The 20,106-nt window shown below is 35.1% G+C and overlaps 1 protein-coding gene across 2 annotated transcripts in view; it reads right to left on the bottom strand.

Moving 5' to 3' along the window:
• Window positions 1-20,106, bottom strand: part of LOC129809651 (cell adhesion molecule Dscam2) — a 171,546-nt gene that overhangs the window by 104,693 nt on the left and 46,747 nt on the right. The window contains exons 16-18 of one of the 2 annotated variants that reach the window (XM_055859648.1): window positions 19,326-19,449; window positions 7,954-8,798; window positions 4,492-4,653 (exon numbers count right to left, since the gene is read on the bottom strand). In XM_055859648.1, coding sequence (XP_055715623.1) covers window positions 4,492-4,653; window positions 7,954-8,798; window positions 19,326-19,449 — 1,131 coding nt within the window. The remainder of the gene's footprint in view (window positions 1-4,491; window positions 4,654-7,953; window positions 8,799-19,325; window positions 19,450-20,106) is intronic. The other variant, XM_055859649.1, reaches the window with a different exon arrangement.

Genomic DNA, 20,106 nt, shown 5'->3' on the forward strand with positions numbered 1-20,106 from the left:
TAACAGATATCCACTTCCGTGTTTCGATGACCCCAAATAAAAAAAAACATCTCCAGACGTTTTTTTTCCTTACCCCTCTCCAAACCCTCAAAAACCATGTTTTTTGGTTTATTTAAAAAATGAACTAGATTTCTTTTATTTTTTTGGATATTTTTAGAGATAGCCTAGGCGTACATTTTGTTTCCATATGGTTAAATTTGGATTTTTTGGAAAGTCTTGAAATTTCGAACACGGTTGGACCGATCTTTGTCAATAATGAATCGGCTAAGTACCGAAAATCAAAGGGCCCATCAAGCCTTATATAAAGTGAAGATATTTTTCACTTTTCCTTGTAAAAATTTTGCAGATATTGCACCGCGACTTAAACAAATTTGCTCCTAGTTCTTGTATTATTTCGGTGGACATTATATAATATGTATTTTTAGATAGTTTTTAATGCACGATTTCGAAATATATCAGACTGGTCAATTCTCTTTAGGAAAATACTTGCCAATAGTCAAAAACGTATGGAAAAAATAAATGTCAAGAGGCCCCTGCTGAAAATTGAATCATTTTTTCGGAAATTATTTTCTAAATTGACTTTAAGTTTGTTCCCGAGATAGTGGTCAAACTGTAAGAGAATATCAACTTCCGGTCTTCGATGACCCCCTCGCATAAGTGGACTTTATCTCGGACGGTTTTTTCTAGTCGTTTTTCCTCTCTCCAAAACCATGATTTTTTATTTATTTTGAAAATGGAACTATAGATTTCTTTTATTTTCGGATATGTTTTAGAGGTAGCCTAGGCAAACTTTTCATCCAAACCTATCTATGACTGGGAAATTCTTCATTTTGAATTATTAATGGTCAAAGGTCAACCACTTTGGAGGGCTCATTTCTCAACCGATTTTGTTAAATTTGGATTTTTTGGGAAGGTTTTGAAATTTCTTGTCCATCAGTCCCAATTGGTATTGAACTGGTCAAACCAGGGGGGTGACATTAGGTCTGAAGAATGCGACCAGTTTTAGTGTAAATTTTTTCCTGTTTTCGTACACATTTCACGAGATACCTCCGAAACTACGTAGGTTGCCAATTTGGGGTTTTCGGTTGCCCATTCCATATTAAATTGGCTTTTATTTTGTATTTGTATTTTTTGCTAATGCATTCTATAATGAAAGAAAACACCGAATGAACTCCAAAGTTTTTTTGGCACGCTAGAAACATATGGGAAACATAGGAAACGTCAGGCCCCTGGGTCAAACAATCGTTATTGACAACTGTTTGATCTTGAAAGTTCAGAATTTCGTAATAAAACAGCAAACCAACTCAAGTTCTTGTATACCAAAAACGTTTTTAGCAAATTTTGAAACAAAAATATTTTTAAAAAATCTGCAGGAATCTAAAGAGTTTTAGCCAATGATTTCTCTCGATTATCCAATTTCACTCTTCATTTTTATCCTTATCAATTCTTTTCAATTCTTATCACCATTATTATCTATCATTTGTACCATTCACTCTCAATTCAGCTGTGTATTCCATTTGACCGGCCAAATTGTTGGCCACACATGTGAAATTTCCACGATGCTTTGACCTTACAGTTTCAATGCTCAACATGCTAATCCTCTGGCCGCTCCTCGTGAGGAGAATATCATCAGTATTGCTGGAAATCCTCTTTCCATTGAACACCCAGTAAACTTCAAGTGGCAAATCACCTTTGGTCACAGCACAACTAACTGTGGCCATTGCCAATTCATCCACAGGATCACCAAAGTCGAAAGGGAGGATTTGTGGTAGAACTTTGTAGAGGCAATGAAAGGAGCAGGAAAGAAAAAAAAACCAAAAACATTAATACTGCAACTCAGGGAAAAATCAATTCTAACCATTGACGTGCAATTGAGCACTATGATGGACACTTCCGGCATTATTTTCTGCCCAACATGTATAATTCCCGGAATGTCGATCCCTTACGGATTCTATGCTCAAAACGGATATTCTTTGGCTGGTTTTACTGATGAGAATTCCATCATTTGTAAAAACCTTTCTGCCATCCTTTGTCCAGTAGATATTAACTGGTAAATCTCCCTTGTTAACACTGCAGTAAGCCGATACCATGTCCATTTCATTGATGACTTCCGTACCAAAGTCAAAGGGGACAATTTGTGGGAGGACTTTCGAGGTTAAGAAAACAGAAGAAAGAACTTATTTGAAAAATAGGTTAACTCAAAAAGTAAACCATAAATAAATCTACAGGATATTTTGTTAATGGTTACTTTTTTTAAAAAAAAGCCCCCACAAACCATTAACGGCCAATTCTGCAGAGTATTCAACCATTCCGCCGGAATTTTTCGCTACACACGTATAATTTCCTCGATGTCTTGCCCTCACAGATTCGATGCTCAACGTACTGATCCTCTGACTTGTTCGACTTATCAAAATACCATCATTTGTTGTGACTTTCTGACCATTTGTAGATCTCCAGGAGATATCAATGGGAGGATCGCCCTTATTGACCGTACACATTGCCGAAACCATATCGTACAAATTTATAACCTCATCCCCAAAACCAAATGGAACAATTTGTGGTAGAACTTTTTATCCAAAAAAAACGTCGTCAAATAGTTTTTTTGTGTGTGATTGCAATGTAGAAAGAAACACAGACAAGAAGCATCCTTATTAATCTTTCGCAATCAGCAAACTTACCTCATTTGAAAATTTTCATTTTATCTAGAAACCTAAAAAATCACAACTCTGTTTTTTCTGTGATCCAATTCACAGAACAAATAACCCCCTCTTTTTCTTCGCGACAATTTTTCACATCTCTTGTCGAAAAAATAAATTATTTAGTGTAAAGTTGTAGATTCCTCCAGTGCAACGAGTGACGTCCTTATGCTCTTCTTTTTATTGCAATAATTCTTTTTGTTAAATTTCACCATGTTTTACGATGCATGATAAAGCCAATGTATTTTTCTGTTTGATAATACAAAAATCATAAAAGTGACTCTTTCATTTGAGGATATGAAACACGATAAAAATGCTGTAAAAACTTCCTTTTGTAGTGCAAAAAGCAATATTTTTCCTAAGTTTGTGAGTTAATTTATGAGACATACTCCTGCATTTATGCATTTCTGTACAAGGAATAACAATTTATGCACTTTAATTATATTGTCTCTTTCTTTGATATGATAGAACCACACTTGACTTTCAAATAAAAAGGTAGATATTACTTTACTTGCAAAAGTAGGGATTCTTTATTAAACACTCGAGCACATTAAAAAACGGTTAAGATTTTTGCAAAATGTGAGGTTATGTACACAATAATAATAATAATAATAATAATAATAATTTATCTTATGGACCAGAATTAGTTTGAATTAGACGACCTGAAATAAAACTGGTTCTTAAAACAAGATTTTCACTATCTTGCTCTAGAGGTTAATTTAAAAAGTGAGGTTATGCTGAACATAACCTCAAAAACATAAGACAAATTTTTGGAAATAAATAACCTCAAACATTTTTTTCGGATTCGATTTCAATTTATTCAATTTCAATTTTAAATTCTCTCATTGAATTTCATAAAATAATTAAAGTAAAATCGGGTAATTCGGAATCATTTCCGATTCGGAATTTTGAGATTTCAAAATTATTTCAGATGAGCAAAAAGAAAAAAAGATGACCATGAAGCAGTACAAGTTTTACAAACAGTACGTGTTTTACCCATCTAAAAAAAATAGTTTCTTTTACCCATCTAAAAAAAATTAGGAAATTGCAAGATTCTAAATTACTTCCTTGTACGCTATTTTTCCTGAAAGTGTAATATTCCCTTTTTGATTTTATATATTTTTTAATTAAAGTTTTAAATTTGTGAATTGTTCATTTTTTGGCTGCTTCCTGATAAAAACCTACTAAGTTCTAACCAAAACAGAAAACAAACTTCTCATTTTATAGGTCAAGTCTGACATAACCTAAAAATCAATTATAACCAACCTCTCCTATCAACAAAAATTCAGGTTTCAAAATCAAATAAACCAAGAAACCCCTAAAAAATCATATTTACACTGAAAACAAATCACATTTGTTGACAAAATTCAGAAATATTTCTGGTTATGTATATTGCAAAATAGTTTTATCTACCTTATCCCCCACTTATGTTCCCCTGAGAAACTTTTACAATCATTTCAAAGTTCATTTTCTTCCTCTTTTCATTACAACGACGACTTCAAACCTCCACAAAATGCAATAATTTTCCAGCTCAATTGCAAAAGCCACCACGTGAAATAAAGTCAGGAAAATCTCAATGTTAAAACTTCTAAAACTTGTGACTGAGAAAGTTATTGCTAAAGCTTTATACCAAAGTCTCTCATCGTTATCTTATGTTTTAACTTTGAATCTTACACAATTTACTTTGTGTAGATTATGCGCTTGAAAAGTTACATTTCTCATTACTTTGAATCACTCGTCGTCACTTTTGCAGGAGGAATCCACAAATTGTGTAAAAAGGAATCAATCAACTTACCCATAACTTGAACTTCTAGGGCTCCTCTAGCACTATATCCTTCTGCATTTTTGGCCACACAAGTGTATGTCGCCTGGTCTGAATTCCTCTCGACATTCTCAATAATGAGGGTACCATTGGGGAAGACTTTCTGTTTTCGATTTATTGGCAGTGCTCGATTGTCTGCAGAAGAGAACACAAATTCAATATTATTTTTGGAATTTGTATGAAAATATTCTCTCACGACAAACTCGAACTATGATTTTTTATTGTGAGAATTTTGCGAACTTTTTGTTCAATATCAATTTTATTTGATTGAGTACAGAGAATCGTCAATCTGAGCAAGTGACACTCAAATCATCCATTTTTTTCTGGAGAGGAGATTGGAAAAATTCCTGTCTCCTGTTTTTGTCCGACAATATTACCAATCCTCACTCTCACGGAATAATATTTTACCATAACTCTACGAATCCTTCATTTTGGCCGTCTGTCTGGTTATCCGGTATATCAAACGGTAAGAGATAGCGACTTGGGGTCTTCGAAAGTGCTTCTCAAGATAACTAGAACTATCTTCATCATTCCCGAAGAACCAAACTAGGGTTTCCAAAATTCCGGAATTTTTCAAAATTCGGGATCCCGGGACCCTAAAAATCTAGGTTTTTAAAATACCGGTTTTCGGGATCCCGATATCAAAAACCATTCGGGATCCTGGAATTTTCGGAGTCCCAAGATCTTCGAGATCCCGGGATTTTAGAGATCCCGAGATTTTAGGGATACCGGGATGTTCGGGATTCCGGGATTTTCGAGATTCCGGGATTCACAGGGGAATTTTTGAGATCCCGAGATTTTCGGTGCCCCGGGGTTTTCGAGATTTCTAAATTTTCAGTTTGAAACTGTTTTTCGGGGTCTCAGTATTTCCGGTATTCCGAAATATTCGGGTACCCGGCATTTTCGAGATTCCGGGATTCACCGGGGGATTTTCAAGATCCTGAGATTTTCGGTGCTCCAGGGTTTTCGGGGTCCCGAGATTTTCGGTGCCCCGGGGTTTTCAAGATCTCGAAATTTTCAGTTTGAAACTGTTTTTCGGGGTCTCAGTATTTCCGGGATTCCGAAATATTCGGGGACCCGGGATTTTCGAGATTCCGGGATTCACCGGGGGATTTTCGAGATCCTGAGATTTTCGGTGCCCCGGGGTTTTCAAGATCACGAAATTTTCAGTTTGAAATCGTTTTCTGGGGTCCTAGTATTTCCGGTATTCCGAGATTTTTGGAGATCCGGAATTTTCGTGGTCCTGGGATTAACGGAGTCCCAGGATTTTCGGGGTCATGAATGTTCCCGAATCATGGTTAAGAATCAAGAGATTGTCAGATCAACTTTGTGAGAATAATGATACGAAATTCCAAGTAAATGTATCACATGGGTGACAAGTGAACAAAGCACTCACAAATATTCTATTCGATTCTCACACAAAAAAAAAACTTAAAAAAATCTAAACCATCCAATTTGACATTTCCAACTGTACCATTTCAGACAATTTCCTTTAAAAAAGCATTTTTTTGACGAAAATTGCTCCCAATGTGTAGAGGCTTTAAGTGTGGATACTTTCAATTTTAGAAAAGTTTTGACGTTAAAAATCGGTATATCGGTTATCGACATTCGGTCTTCGATTTCCCTCCCCATAAGTTAATTATTTAGGAAATACTTTTTCCTTCCCTCACACCCCTGTCTTTCTCCTCCAAAACCATATTTTTGGTTTATTTCGAAAATCGATTTTGGAAGTATTCAAGGTGAATATTTTGTCCTTAGACACCTACTATGACCGAAAAATATTTCGATATCGAATTTTCGAAGATGGAAGTTTATCCACTTTAGAGAACCTACTTTTTTTTTCGAGATATTTGAACAGATTTGCTGAAATTTGTTTTTTGTTTTTTTTTCGAAAGATCTTGAGAAAAAATATTTCGTAAAATCTTCGTAAATGTTTGTGAATTCCTATTGGGGACTTACAAAATGGTCTGAACCCTTTAAGGACGATTGGGTCACCCGTGACCCAAAAGTGAAATTTTTCCTACGGCCTTCTAAAGCTGCATTTTGCTCTAAAAAGTTAGAAAAAATGATTTTTTCTGACCCTCGATTTTTGACTTTCTCGTCCTTAAAGGGTTAAATCGTTTAACCCACAAACAAGTTCGTAAAAGTTTGTATTTTTTTCAAAATCATTGTTTGTAACATGAACACTTGACGAGCACGTTCTGTACTATTATAAACAATTGTTAGTAAGCATACAAAAAATGTTCGTAAAATTTTGTTATTTGTTCGTCATTTTTTGCCAAATAACCAAAAATTCACGAATAAATGACAAAATTTTACAAACGTTTTTGTATGTTTACTAACATTTACGAAGAAAGGTTTGTAAAGCACAAAAAAATACTGGTCAAATAATCATGTTACGAACAATGTTTGTGAAAAAGGTACAAACTTTTACGAACTTGTTTGTGAGTTATACGTTTTACGAGCATCTCGTAAGTCTCCAATAAGAATTCACAAACAATTACGAGCAATTTTACAAAATATTTTTCTCTGCGTAGAGTCACAAAAGCATTTTTGCAGAGTTTCTTTCAACGAGTTGACAAAAATTCAATCCCAAACCAATTTTGATTATCATGGACAAATGTAAAGTTGTAAATTGAAACTTTCTTTTAGAGAAGCTGATCAAAAGTTTGAAGCTTTTGAACTTTTGATATTTGTCCAAAATAATCAAAATCGGTTTGGGATTGAATATTGGGCAAGTCTTTAAATGAAACTCTATTTAAAAGCTTTTGAAACTCTAAAGAGTATTTTCCATTTAATTTTTGATTCATTTCTAGTTATTGTCATTAAAAAAGCCTTTTTGATTGTTCCTTTAGAAAACTTGATCATAGGCTTCTCCAAAATCTTTTCAAAGATCCATTTGAAGCTTTTAATGTAAAATTTTATGCAACGTTTCATTAAAATAAATGACCATAAATTAAATTGAATTTAATCGAATTGAATCATTTTCGTTTTTTTTTTTTTGGAAAGTTCGTAAGATTTAGCAAAAGATCTTTGAAGCCATTAGGGACATTTTTCTTGGGTAAAAATGATTTTAAGGGAAGCTAAATCTTAGCTTAGTTTAGGGAAAATGGGTAATAGCTCTTCCTGCCCCCTCGCTACGCCCTTGGGCCATATTTTTTAGTTCAATAATGTCGTAAAAAAAGTTTGTCAAAAAGATGTTTCGTCAATTTGGTAAACACCATCCTTTTGACAAAATTTTAACGAGATCCATTTGTTCGCTTAACAAAACCTTTTTTTTTAGAGTAAAATATTTGGCAAAACTTTAATGTAATTTCTGAAAAAGCTTCATGAAACTTCCTGAAAAAAAATCATACGAATATTTTCCCATGGGAAATTTTCCCAGAAATCCCAAAATAAGGATGTTATAGAAATGAAAGAGAACTCTTGACTTACCTCTCTCCCAGACAATTGATTCGATGGGATGTCCAGCAACTGGACAGGTCACAACGAGGGTTTCACCAGCAACAATTGCCTTCTTCTCCATTGGTCGAATGTACGGCAGTCCAAAGACATTGAGTTTGGCCGAATGGGTCGCAACACCCACCTTGCTACTTGCAATACATTTATAGAGTCCTCCGTCATTTGCATGAATGGAAGTTATGTTCAAATACGACACAACATCCCCATTAACTGTGACATATTGGCCCACTTGAAAACGATCATTGTTGACAATTTTCTTCTCATCCAACTCCCAGGAAATTTCAGGAGTGGGATTTCCACCAGCAACGCATCTGAGGAACATCGATGGACCCGGATGGAGGACCTGGTCAGTGAAAGCCTGCCGAATAACTGGTGGATCAAATCTTCCGCCAAGCTTCAATTCAGCACTCGCTTCAGCCGATTCCTGGTCATTTCGAATGAAACACTGATACATTCCCTTATCCTCCTTCTTCACTGACTCAATCCGGAGAATGGCATCACTGTGCCCAATGGACTTGCCATCCTTCATCCATGAGATTGTCTTGATGGGATTCCCTGAGAAGTGGCATGTGAACACAGCTGGTCGTCCAAAGTCAATTGTCTGACTCGGTGGGTCAATTTTAGCTGACAGAGGTGCCGTAACTGTAAGTACTGTCTCCACACTCTCTCCCCCTACAGAATTATTCACCACGCAGAGGTACTTTCCACTATCCTCAACCACAGCATCCTTGATGATCAGAGTCCCTGAGACCTGTTTCACACGTTCGTTGAGCACCACAGCCTGTTTTCTCGTTGTGCCCTCGATAAATTTGTACCATCTGCATTTTGGGAAGAAATTTGACAATATTAACAAAGTAAATCAATTTAAAAAGTTGAAACAGTCGATGAAAAAGTTTTGGCATTTGCAAATTTTCAAATTCGAAGTTGAAATGTCTCAGCTTGGAATAAATAGAATTGTTCAAAATTGACAATTATGTATTTCTAGAATAACTTTGAAAACAAAAGCTCGCCATAATGGTTATTCTCTCCATTAGGGATTTTCTATTCCCTATGATTCTTCACTGTGAGAGAAATCCGAAAAAGTTAAAATAATATTCCGGAAATGTTTATTTTACCCTGCATTAATGATCCAAAATCGGTGTAAATATTACCATTTTTAGGTGCATTAGGGGTTAAAGTTACCCTTTTCCATGTTAATTTTACACTTAAAAAGGTGTAAATTTAACATTAAAAATGTTGATATATTTTTACACCTAAAAAATGTTAAAGTTACGAGAAAAAAAGTTAATCGCACCCTCTTTTTTCTCAGTGTTCTACCCATAAACGGCTTGAAAAAAGCCAGATGAGATTTTTAAATTACTACATAATAGCTTAACCGATCATAAAAATATTAGTACCTTTAAAAAGGTCTTGAAATCCTTCACTGAGAAAAAAAGGGGGTGCGATTAAATTTTTTTCCTAGTAATTTTAACACTTATTAAGTGTAAAATTATATCAAAATTTTTAATGTTAATTTTACACCTTTACAAGCGTAAAATTAAGATTAAAAAGGGTAACTTTAACCCATAATACACCTAAAAAGCATAATTATTTACACTAATTTTCGATCAATAATACTGGGTAAAATCAGCATTTCTGGAATGTTATTTTAACTTTTTTCGTGCACTGCACAGTGCACTGAGAGAAATCCGAAGAAGTTAAAATAACATTCCGGAAATGTTAATTCTACCCTGCAGTATTGATCCGAAATCGGTGTAAATATTATGCTTTTTAGGTGTATTAGGGGTTAAAGTCACCCTTTTTCATGTTAATTTTACCCTTAAAAAGGTGTAAACTTAACATTAACAAATGTTGATATATTTTTACACCTAAAAAGTGTTAAAATTATGAGTAAAAAAAGTTTATCGCTCCCACGTTTTCTTTCTCAGTGTGTTTACATCCAACAAGAATTGGTAATTTCTTAATACTTTCTTGAACAAAAAAGAATGACAAAACATTAAATTTTTCTCCATATGGGAGATCGAGGTAGAATTACCTAGCAAATGTTTTTTTTTTCGAATTTGAGACGTAAGTATAAACGTTGAATAAATAGAGGTTTAGTCACTATTTTTTCTAATGCAAATTATAACACCCCATTGTCTAATTCTACCCCTGAATAGTCCTGCCCCGATCTCCCTTACCAAGCATATTAAGTGAGAGTCTTAGCAATCTCACCTACTATTAATCCTAACAATATTTCATGTCCTCCGATCGGGATTAAACTTGACTAAAACGTGTTTTGACACTCTTCTTTCAGATGGAAGCACTTTCAGATGGAGCACTTTCTGAGCACTTTCAGATGCAAGTTCAAAAAGTCACCACAGGTGGCGCTCCAATAGTGTCAAAATTTAAAACTCATTTTTCTCAAAAACGGCATTGTGCAAGTTATTTAAATTTTATACTGTTGTAGTCTAGGCTATGAGGTTTCCAAAAAGTGGCGTAAGTGCGCTGTGTTTATAATAGAACGGGAGATATGAGGGGTCAAAGTTCACGAAATTCAAAAAATCATATCTCCGGTTCTATTTGACCGATTTTGATGAGTGAGGGCTCAAACGAAAGATCTTACCAAATGCTACAACTTTCTAGAACATTTGAACTTCGTGGGACCAACACCAGCGGCGCCACAGTCGAAAAGCGAAATTCAATATCACATAACCGATTATGATGATTACTTCTACATAATTGTAGAGGACATTTGTGTCTACATTTCGTCTATACATCATTTTCCGCTTTGACTACGATATCTCTCCGATTTAGTGTAAAAAATTGATTTTCCCCCAATAACGCTTGGAACTCACTCAGATGCCAATTTCACAGCTTCTACTCGACCAAGACACTTAAAATGGGGTTTTAAACGGAAAGTCTCACAAAATTCAACAATTCTTTCATATAGTTGAAGTTCATCAAATGAACACTTGGGGCGTTCTGGTCGAAAAAACGAGTTCAGAAACAAACAACCTCGATTATCTCGGCTTCTGATTAATCGATGAGATCTAGTTCTACGGCAAAATTATAGAGAACACTCTGGTCTACATTTCACCCATATATCACTTTTCTGTCACTCCATCCAAATCTTTGATATTTTGGTTGAAATACAAAATTTGCACGATTTCACGAATTTGATACAATATAACTGAATGGCGTCCCTCAACTTCAGCTCTAAATCGAATTTGCATGCATTCCGAGTTAGCCCACGTTAAGAATCTCACCTACAATAAGCTGATCTAGGCTTATAACTAGCTTTCTAAAGATAGTATACGTAAGGTGTTACCCGAAAGACACTAGTAAAAATAATTCCATCTTTTATAAAAGCATTGATCTCATTTGATCCTTTGAAAGGTTCATCGTACTTAGTTATCACATTAAGACATATTTTATCATAAACCTATTATTCACAATAATATTTCTCACATTTTAGCGAAGAAGAAAGATGAATTTTTCATTGTTTTAAATCCTTATTCTGCAGTAAAATAAACGTCAAAAAGTCGAAAATTTTCGAAGGATCCCCGGTGATCTTTTTATTTATTCCAGTGTAAATTTCCAGGAATGTAATTTGAAAGATAAAAATTTTAAAAACTAAACAATATTTTAACCCAAAAATTTGCAAAAATGAAAAGATAACATTGTGATTCAAATTTGAAACAATGTTTATCGTTTTTGACTTCCGCGCCACTAGCGATAAATTCAGGAAGTTTTGATATTCTATTAAGGAGCTTATACAAAAAAAAATACATTTGAAAAAAATTTAACTAACACTGTTGAACAATCAAAATCTGATAACATAATTCTTATTGTCGAGTCACAGATGAATTGAATTTTTCCTGGAATAAATCTTTTCATAAAAAAATATACAATTTCCAATTTAAAACTTCAATAAACATAAAAACAGTAATAACTTACACAACATTTATATATGAATCATAATATTTAAATTCCAAGCTGAAATATTCAATTTCAAATTCAAAAATAAAAATAAACACAAATACTTTTTCACCAACCGCTATTTTTTTTTTAGGTACTTCAATCTCCAGGACAACGACAAAAGGTAGAGCAACAATGAAAGTGATTTTGGACCAGACGAATCCACTTACACGAACCACGGTAAAGGAAAACTGTACACAGAAATGTTCTAAAATGAGTCTGAGCTAAAAGGACACTCTACCGATAGACGGGAACTGGGAACGCTTGTCCAGGACATAAACCAACAAAAGTACTAACAGTCGGAACATCCTTCAGTTCAATTGTCTTGGATGTCACACGAGGTTTCACAGATCCAACGGGTTCTAACCAGAGAAAAAAAGCACAAGAATCCTTTTGAGTTCTAATGCCTCAATTACCTGAAGCTGGGAACGGGATACGATTGACCCAAACAGAGAAGCGATATTGAGAAATTCTTATGAACTTTGACTTCTTGCAGACGATCTCCGGATAATTTTGGTGGAACACTTCCCACGGGTTCTAAATCATTGGGACAGCATTAGGAAATTTTTTTCTGGGTAGGACAGGGAACCCTGTTTTGCTTCCCAAATTACACATTTTTGACTTTCTTGCTCAAGAACAGACAACAACAAAAATTAAGGGTTTGGATGTACCTAAAACTGGGAGTTGGAAAAGATTGTCCTAAGCACAATATTGACGTTGTACTTCCTCTTGTAATTGTTGATTCCTGCAGCCTGAATCCTGCTATTTTAGGCGCAACAGATCCCATAGGTTCTGCACGGAAAAAACTCAATTGAAAAAAATAACAAAGCTTTTCGGGCACCTGACTGTTGCGTTCAAAAATAAAAAATCTCATGCTCAAAAAATGTGCTAAAGAATTTGCGTGAATTTGCATGATAATTTTGAAAAACTGAAAAAAAACTGTGAACACACAAATAATGGCAATTAATAGAGAAATATTAAAAGCTGAGGCTGTGGAATGATGCGGAAGACCCACTTACCTACTTACTCAGGAAGTAAGTAGCAGGCCAAACGCTTAGTTCAATCAGTCCTCAAATCTCATCATTTCCCACAAAATTGCTCACAATCTGTGTCTGGAAAAAGGACAAGAGAAAATTCCTCATTATAGGTAGAGCCTTATGCCCAGCGCACAACAAATTTTGTTAGTAAAGATGTTTTCAAAATTTCCTATAAGTGTGAGAGAGATAACTAGATCTAGGTCTCACTCACACTCATTGAAATGTCATAAACATGTCTACAAAACAAAGGTTATTGTGCGTTGGCCATTATGCCAAACGCACAATAACTTTTGTTTAGTAAACATGTTTTTGACATTTCAATGAGAGTGAGTGAGACCTAGTCATCTCTCTCATTCTCATGGGAAATTTTGAAAACATGTTTATAAACAAAAGTTATTGTGCGTTGGCCATTATGCATCAAATGGAACACAATCAACGGATGAATTATTATTACTTTTATATCTTTCAGACTATAAACGTTAAACACGTTTAGAAGAATTAAATAATATTACAGTATTATCACAGTGAGTTATTCTACCTGAAAATAGGAACAGGAAATGCCTGAGCTTGACACAAAAGCCCAAAGCTTTGATTAACTCCACGAATAAATGTGCTACTCTTGGAATCAGTATTAAAAGCTGGTGATTTCCATCCAATCGGCTCTGAGAATTTTTCATTTAGAAAAAGCTTATATAATTTATAAAGAAGATGCCTGAATACCGAGAGAGAATACTCAGAGAAAAAAAAACCCGAAATAGAGAAAAAAATACCCTCTATCAACCAAGAAAAACTTTGCCAATTATCAAGTAATATTCATCTAAAACTCCATTCTAGAATATTTTTGCTTGATTTAAAAAGAAAATTTACTAAGTTCGAAAGTGTTTTTCAGTCGCATTGCTTTTTTAGGTTCTTTACCTGATTGAGGGCACTGGAAACGACTGAGCTTGGCACAAAAGAGCAAAACTGTGACCAACTTCCTTTTGGAAACTCATACTTTTGAGCTCGGAGGAAAATGATGGAGCTTTAGCACTCACAGGTTCTAACAAAAAAGGTTAAAAATTTATTTAAATTACTCTAAAATCAAAAAGGATAGTGAGCCATGTTGCGTTTTGCTGCTCAATATTTACGGTGAGAATAAAGGCTTCAATTTCCAACGATATTTTGATAAGAATTCTAATTCTAATGACTTCGACAGACCTTTTTAGATCAGGTAAATTTCATGAAATCAAAATTCACATCCTTGTCTTTCTTACACATTTTGCATATGTTTGTCTTCTTCTTTCACACAACAAATTCCATTGAACTAAATTCAATTTGTTGTGATGTTAAAAAGAAGAAGAGTGCGAAAGACTGTTAGAGGCAAATGCAAAGCGTGTAGGAAAGAAAGAGAGATGAATTTTGATTTCGTGAAATTTTCTTGATCTAAAAGGTGTGCCAGAGGTATAAGAAATGAAAAGTAGTGAGGAAAAATTGTGAGGCTTTGATAAAAATGAAGACTAGGTACATTAAAAACGTTTTCTTCTTCCAATATTGAAATTCTTCAAAAAATATTGAACCTATTAGTTGTAGGAAGTTGTTAGATGTCGATCTAGATTTATTAAGTACATTAATACGCCTGATCAGCCGGGATTCCAGACTAGACCCTCCTTTCTGAGATAAATTTTTAAGCTTTATCAGTCTTTAAGGGCCTCTATCAGTCTTTACGTTTTAGATTGAAATACAAAAAACCGCATAATAATTATTGATGCGGTAATTAGAAGTTTAAGTTCTTAAAGTTTTCTTTAATATGACAGGTGATTGTGAAAATCTTTATTGCCTTAATTAATTGGAAATATCAAAGTGATTTTGAAAATTATAAAATATCGTAAATATTTTACTTACAAAACGAAGTTTTTAATTACCGAATTGAGACTAAAATCGATTTTTTTATTATGTGTTTACCAACTGTTTAGAGATCCATGAAATTGATAATTTTTAAAGTAGTTTAAGTTGTAATAAATCGTAGTACGTTCAGACGAATAACACGATTAGTTAGTACATCTTGCCTTAAAAAAAAATTACAAATTAAATATGTCGTATTCTGAATAAGAGGCTAATGATGCTTCACACCAAATTTTCTGTATTTACAGGTTTAAAGGGTTCTTGAAAACAGCTCAGGAACTAAAGAAAACCTTGGGAAGATTGGCGTTCTATTTAAGCTTAGTTCTTGTAAAGTTTCTTGTGTTTTTTTAAAAAATCGACAGTAATATGAAACATAAAAAATCTTTGCCGGAGAATACAGAAAATATTTTAAATTTATATTGAATCGATGCCCCAAAATTAAGTGAATTAAATGAAATTAAGTTTTGGCGAAATAGAGAGTTTAAAATAAAAATTGTCCCTTTATTCCTTAAAGCATATTTGAGTATTCTAAAATATTTAAAATTATCGGTGCCGGTCCAAATCTTGAAACCCAAAATCTTAAAGGCCATAATCACCAAAAAGCCAAAATCTCGAAAAACCAAAATCCCGAATGAGTCAAAATTCCCGAAAAGTCAAAATCCCGAAAGCCATAATACCGAAAAGCCAAAATCCCGAAAAGTCGAAATTCGATCGCCAAAATCTTGAAACGCCAAAATCCCAGAAGCCAAAATAATGAAAATCAAAAATCCCAAGACGCCAAATTTGCGAAGGCTATTGTGTTAAGCCAAAATCCTGAAAGCCAAATCCCAAAAGCCAAAATTCCGCAAGCTAAAATCTCAAAAAACCAAAATCACGGAATGATCAAATCCAGAATAGGTCAAAATCCCGAAAAACTAGAATCTCGGAAGCCAAAGTCTAGAACGCCAAAGGCTAGAATGCCAAAGTCTAGAACGCCAAAATCCGTAAAAGCCAAAATTTAGAAGAAACAAAATCCCAAATGGGACTAAGTCCAGAAAAGTCAAAATTTTGAATGCTAAATCCCGAAAGCCAAAATTTCGAAAGCCAAAATCTAAGGGACAAACACAGAATAATTTCCAAAAATACAGAAGATTTCGATTTGTCTCTAGCAAGCACGGCTGCAATTGTGGGAGTACCTATGACATTTAAAAATTTGGGATTTTTCGTTCTGGATGCTGACTTTAGAGGTTTTGGCTTTCAAGATATTGGCTTTCAGGATTTTGGCGTTCAGAATTTTAGCTTTCAGTTCAAAGTGAAAAATAAATTTTCATTAGAATTCAAAAATTGCGCCTGAACTACAAAAGACCGCATTATAACCCTTTGTGAACGTGAAACCTCAAACATTTACCTTATTATCGGAACAGGAAAAGCCTGAGCTTGGCACAGTAACCCAAAGTTTTCACCAATTTTCCTTTTGTAGGAAAAACTTGTTGAGTCTGAGCTAAAGGTTGGTGCCTTTGCTCCAACCGGTTCTAAAGTCCCAGAAAAGAAATGTTTGTAGATTGAGATAAGAGATTGCAAATTACCTGATAAGTGGGACAGGAAAAGCCTGTGCTTGACACAATAGACCAAAACTACTCCCGACTTCTCGCACATAAGAAGATATCTTGGAATCCGTTGAGAAGGAAGGAGCTTTGGCCCCAACAGGTTCTAAGCAAAATTTAAAGTCCAAAAAATCAATGGAGATAGAATAGAATTTGAAGGGTCCTGAATATTGGGATTGAGATACTATAGTTCAAATATTTTTCAAGAAAATATAACCTTATTAGAGGTACCGGAAATGCTTGAGCTTGGCAAAGAAGAGCAAAATTCGATGCCACAGGACGTACAAAAATACTCCCTTTGGATTCTGATGAAAAAGTTGGAGCTTTCGCTCCAACAGGTTCTGCAAGCCAAAAAAAAACTATTAAAGTTTGCTAATAAAACTTTCCCTCTTGCACGGAGAATGTTGGGATGTGAGTGGAAACCCTGAATGTGTATCTTCTAAAAAAAACAACTACTACGCGAAAGTATGCCATCGAGAGAGAAATTTTTGCACATGGTGGAGAGGTCAGTGAAAGTTTATTATAGGACAAATCTGCGCATTCGCAAAACTTTCATTCACCATCCGGAAAATTTACGACTTCACCCCCGGATGTATCAACAGGTTTATCAATCGATTCCCTAATCAGCTGATTGTCATCTTCAAAAATACGGAATGCGCATGGCAAACAAATATTCTACAACATCTCCATGGAAACGAGAATTTCCCTTTTCTTGCCTCACACCATCGAAATTCAGGAAATCTGATGCGGAAATCTGGCATCAGACTTTTCCATTTACCTGAAAGCTGGCACAGGAAATGACTGAGCAGGGCAAAGAAGAGCAAAAGATTGATTCATTTTTCTTTCAATTCCAGAAAACTTGATATCAGTCGAAAGGGTTGGACCTTTAGCTCCGACAGGTTCTACAAGAAAATTTTTCCGGAAAATTGTTAAAAAGCCTAAATTACAAAAATTTTACCTAAATGCTGGGATAGGAAAAGCCTGAGCTGGACAAAAAAGTGTAACTGTATGATTGAGATATCTCTCAATCCAAGTTTTTTTGACATCTCCACTCGGTAATGTTGGAGCCTTTGCACCGACAGGTTCTTCCGGAAAAAATATCAAAAATCAATTTTCTAAGATCCTAATATTCACCTGAATGCTGGGACCGGAAATGCCTGAGCTGGGCAAAATAGTGTGATTGTATGCAATAAATTTCGCCTAATAGTTTGACTCTGAACATCTCCATTCGGAAGAGTCGGAGCTTTTGCACCAACAGGTTCTTTACAAACGCATTCCGAAAAAAACGAAAATCAATTTAAAAATCTTGCTTTTCGACATAATCACCTGAATGCTGGGACTGGGAAAGCTTGAGCAGGGCAAAACAGTGTTACAGTTTCCCCCATATTTCTCCGTAACATATACAAATTGTCTCTATTCGGAAGTGTAGGAGCTTTGGCACCGACAGGTTCTAATTCCGAAAAATATTTCTACATTAAAAACAGAATTGGAAAATCACCTGAATGCTGGGACTGGGAAAGCTTGAGCAGGACAAAAAAGTGTTATAGTTTCCTGCAAATCCCTCCGGATTGACAAATTATCTCTATTCGGAAGCGTAGGAGCTTTGGCACCGACAGGTTCTTATTTCCGAAAAAGAGATTCACATTAAAAAAAAAAGAGTTCAAAAATCACCTGAATGCTGGGACAGGAAAGGCTTGAGCAGGACAAAACAGCGTAATAGTTTCATGTGACTTTCTCCATATCAACAAATACAAATTGTCCCTATTCGGAAGCGTAGGAGCTTTCGCACCGACAGGTTCTAATTCAGAAAAAAGATTTTTTACATTAAAAACTATAAATTGGAAAATCACCTGAATGCTGGGACGGGGAAGGCTTGAGCTGGACAAAATAGTGTAATAGTGTGCAACAAATTCCTTCTAATAGATTGACTATGTACATCTCCATTCGGAAGGGTCGGAGCTTTTGCACCGACAGGTTCTTCGGAAAAAATGAAAAGTTTATAATTACGATTTGCTCTGTAAAATTCACCTGAATGCTGGGACTGGGAAGGCTTGAGCCGGACAAAAGATTGTTATAGTTTGATTGAGACTTCTCCGAATCCAGGTTCCCTGAATATCCCCATTCGGAAGTGTTGGAGCTTTTGCACCAACAGGTTCTTTGAAAAATACCCAAGAATATTTTAAAATTTAGTATGTTTTTTTCAATAAGCACCTGAATGCTGGGACTGGGAATGCCTGAGCTGGACAAAATAGGGCAAAGGTTTGCATGAGATTTCTTCTAATCCACATTTTTTGAAAATCTTCACTAGGCAGAGCTGGAGCTTTAGCCCCTACAGGTTCTGGAATACCAGGAAAAATATCTAAGTATATATTCTGAAAGTGCCTTCAAATGTTGGGATAGGTTCCTAGTTCTTTTTTAAAAAAAAAATCTATAATTAAGCACCTAAAATTTGGCGAAGGAAATCCTTGAGCAGGGCATAACATTGCAGTTGAACCACCAAATTCCACAAAGAAATCTTTCTGGACCAAACTTGGCATTTTAGGAGATGCACTGGAGACAGGTTCTAGATTCAAATGTTAGGAGATTTATTTTGAAAAATCCCTAGCGACTATTTGAATGATCAAAAAATGCCTTTGGGAGAGCCCTGATATCAAACTTTTACCTGAAACTCGGAGCTGGAAATCCCTGTGCAGGACACAAAATCGAGACTGAGGATGATTGATCGACGGAATTGGGTTTGTAGGTTAATGAGTGAATTCTAGGAGCTGTACTCGATACCGGTTCTAGGTAAATCAAAATGCGCTTGTTGAAATTTACCTAAATTAGTGAAATTAAATGCCTAAATTTGTTGGAATAGAGTGAATCGAAACTAGAGAATTCTCACCTAAATACCGGCAACGGAAAAGCCTGAGCAGGACACAATAGGGTTAAAGTTGAACCACTGTAACCACTAAAGGATCGACTACTATCTCCAGTTGGAAATTTTGGGAGAACACTTCCAATGGGTTCTAATAAATGAAGTGAGAAAATCAATAAACACCATGAATCACTTTTGAAATTGCCTAAATTGCCCTGAATGACGGAATAAGAGTACCCCTTGCACCTCTATTAATTATATACCTGAAAACAGGTGTTGGGAAAGCTTGGCCAGGACATAAGAGTGAGAAAGTTGATTGAGACTTTGCAATTATAATCCCCAATTTATCCAGCATGTTCACTTTAGGACTAACAATTCCAACAGGTTCTGCATGAATTATAATTGAAATTAGGTTAATTGGACTGATAGCACTTAAATGCTCTGAACTTGTTGGAAGAGAACGCCTGAATTTTTAAATAAATTTGATAGAATACCTGAATACAGGAATTGGAAAGGATTGTGCTGGACAGAGAAGACTTAAATCTTTCCCATTCTCAGTCATTCCAATCATCGTTTTATCCGCAAAACTCACTTTGGGAGACACACTTCCGACAGGTTCTGTAGAAGACAGAATTATCAAAGTCCCGGAAATTGCAATAAATGCTCTGAATGTCGAGGCAAGGATATTTTTGGAACGTTTCAAATAAAGAAAAGTCTTTACCTAAAGACAGGTATTGGAAAGGATTGAGCAGGACACAGTAAATTCAACCCTGTACCAATTTCTGCACTAACCAACGCATAACCAAAT

Source organism: Phlebotomus papatasi, chromosome 1 (assembly GCF_024763615.1).
Source record: "Phlebotomus papatasi isolate M1 chromosome 1, Ppap_2.1, whole genome shotgun sequence".
NCBI classification, from domain to species: Eukaryota; Metazoa; Arthropoda; class Insecta; order Diptera; family Psychodidae; genus Phlebotomus; species Phlebotomus papatasi.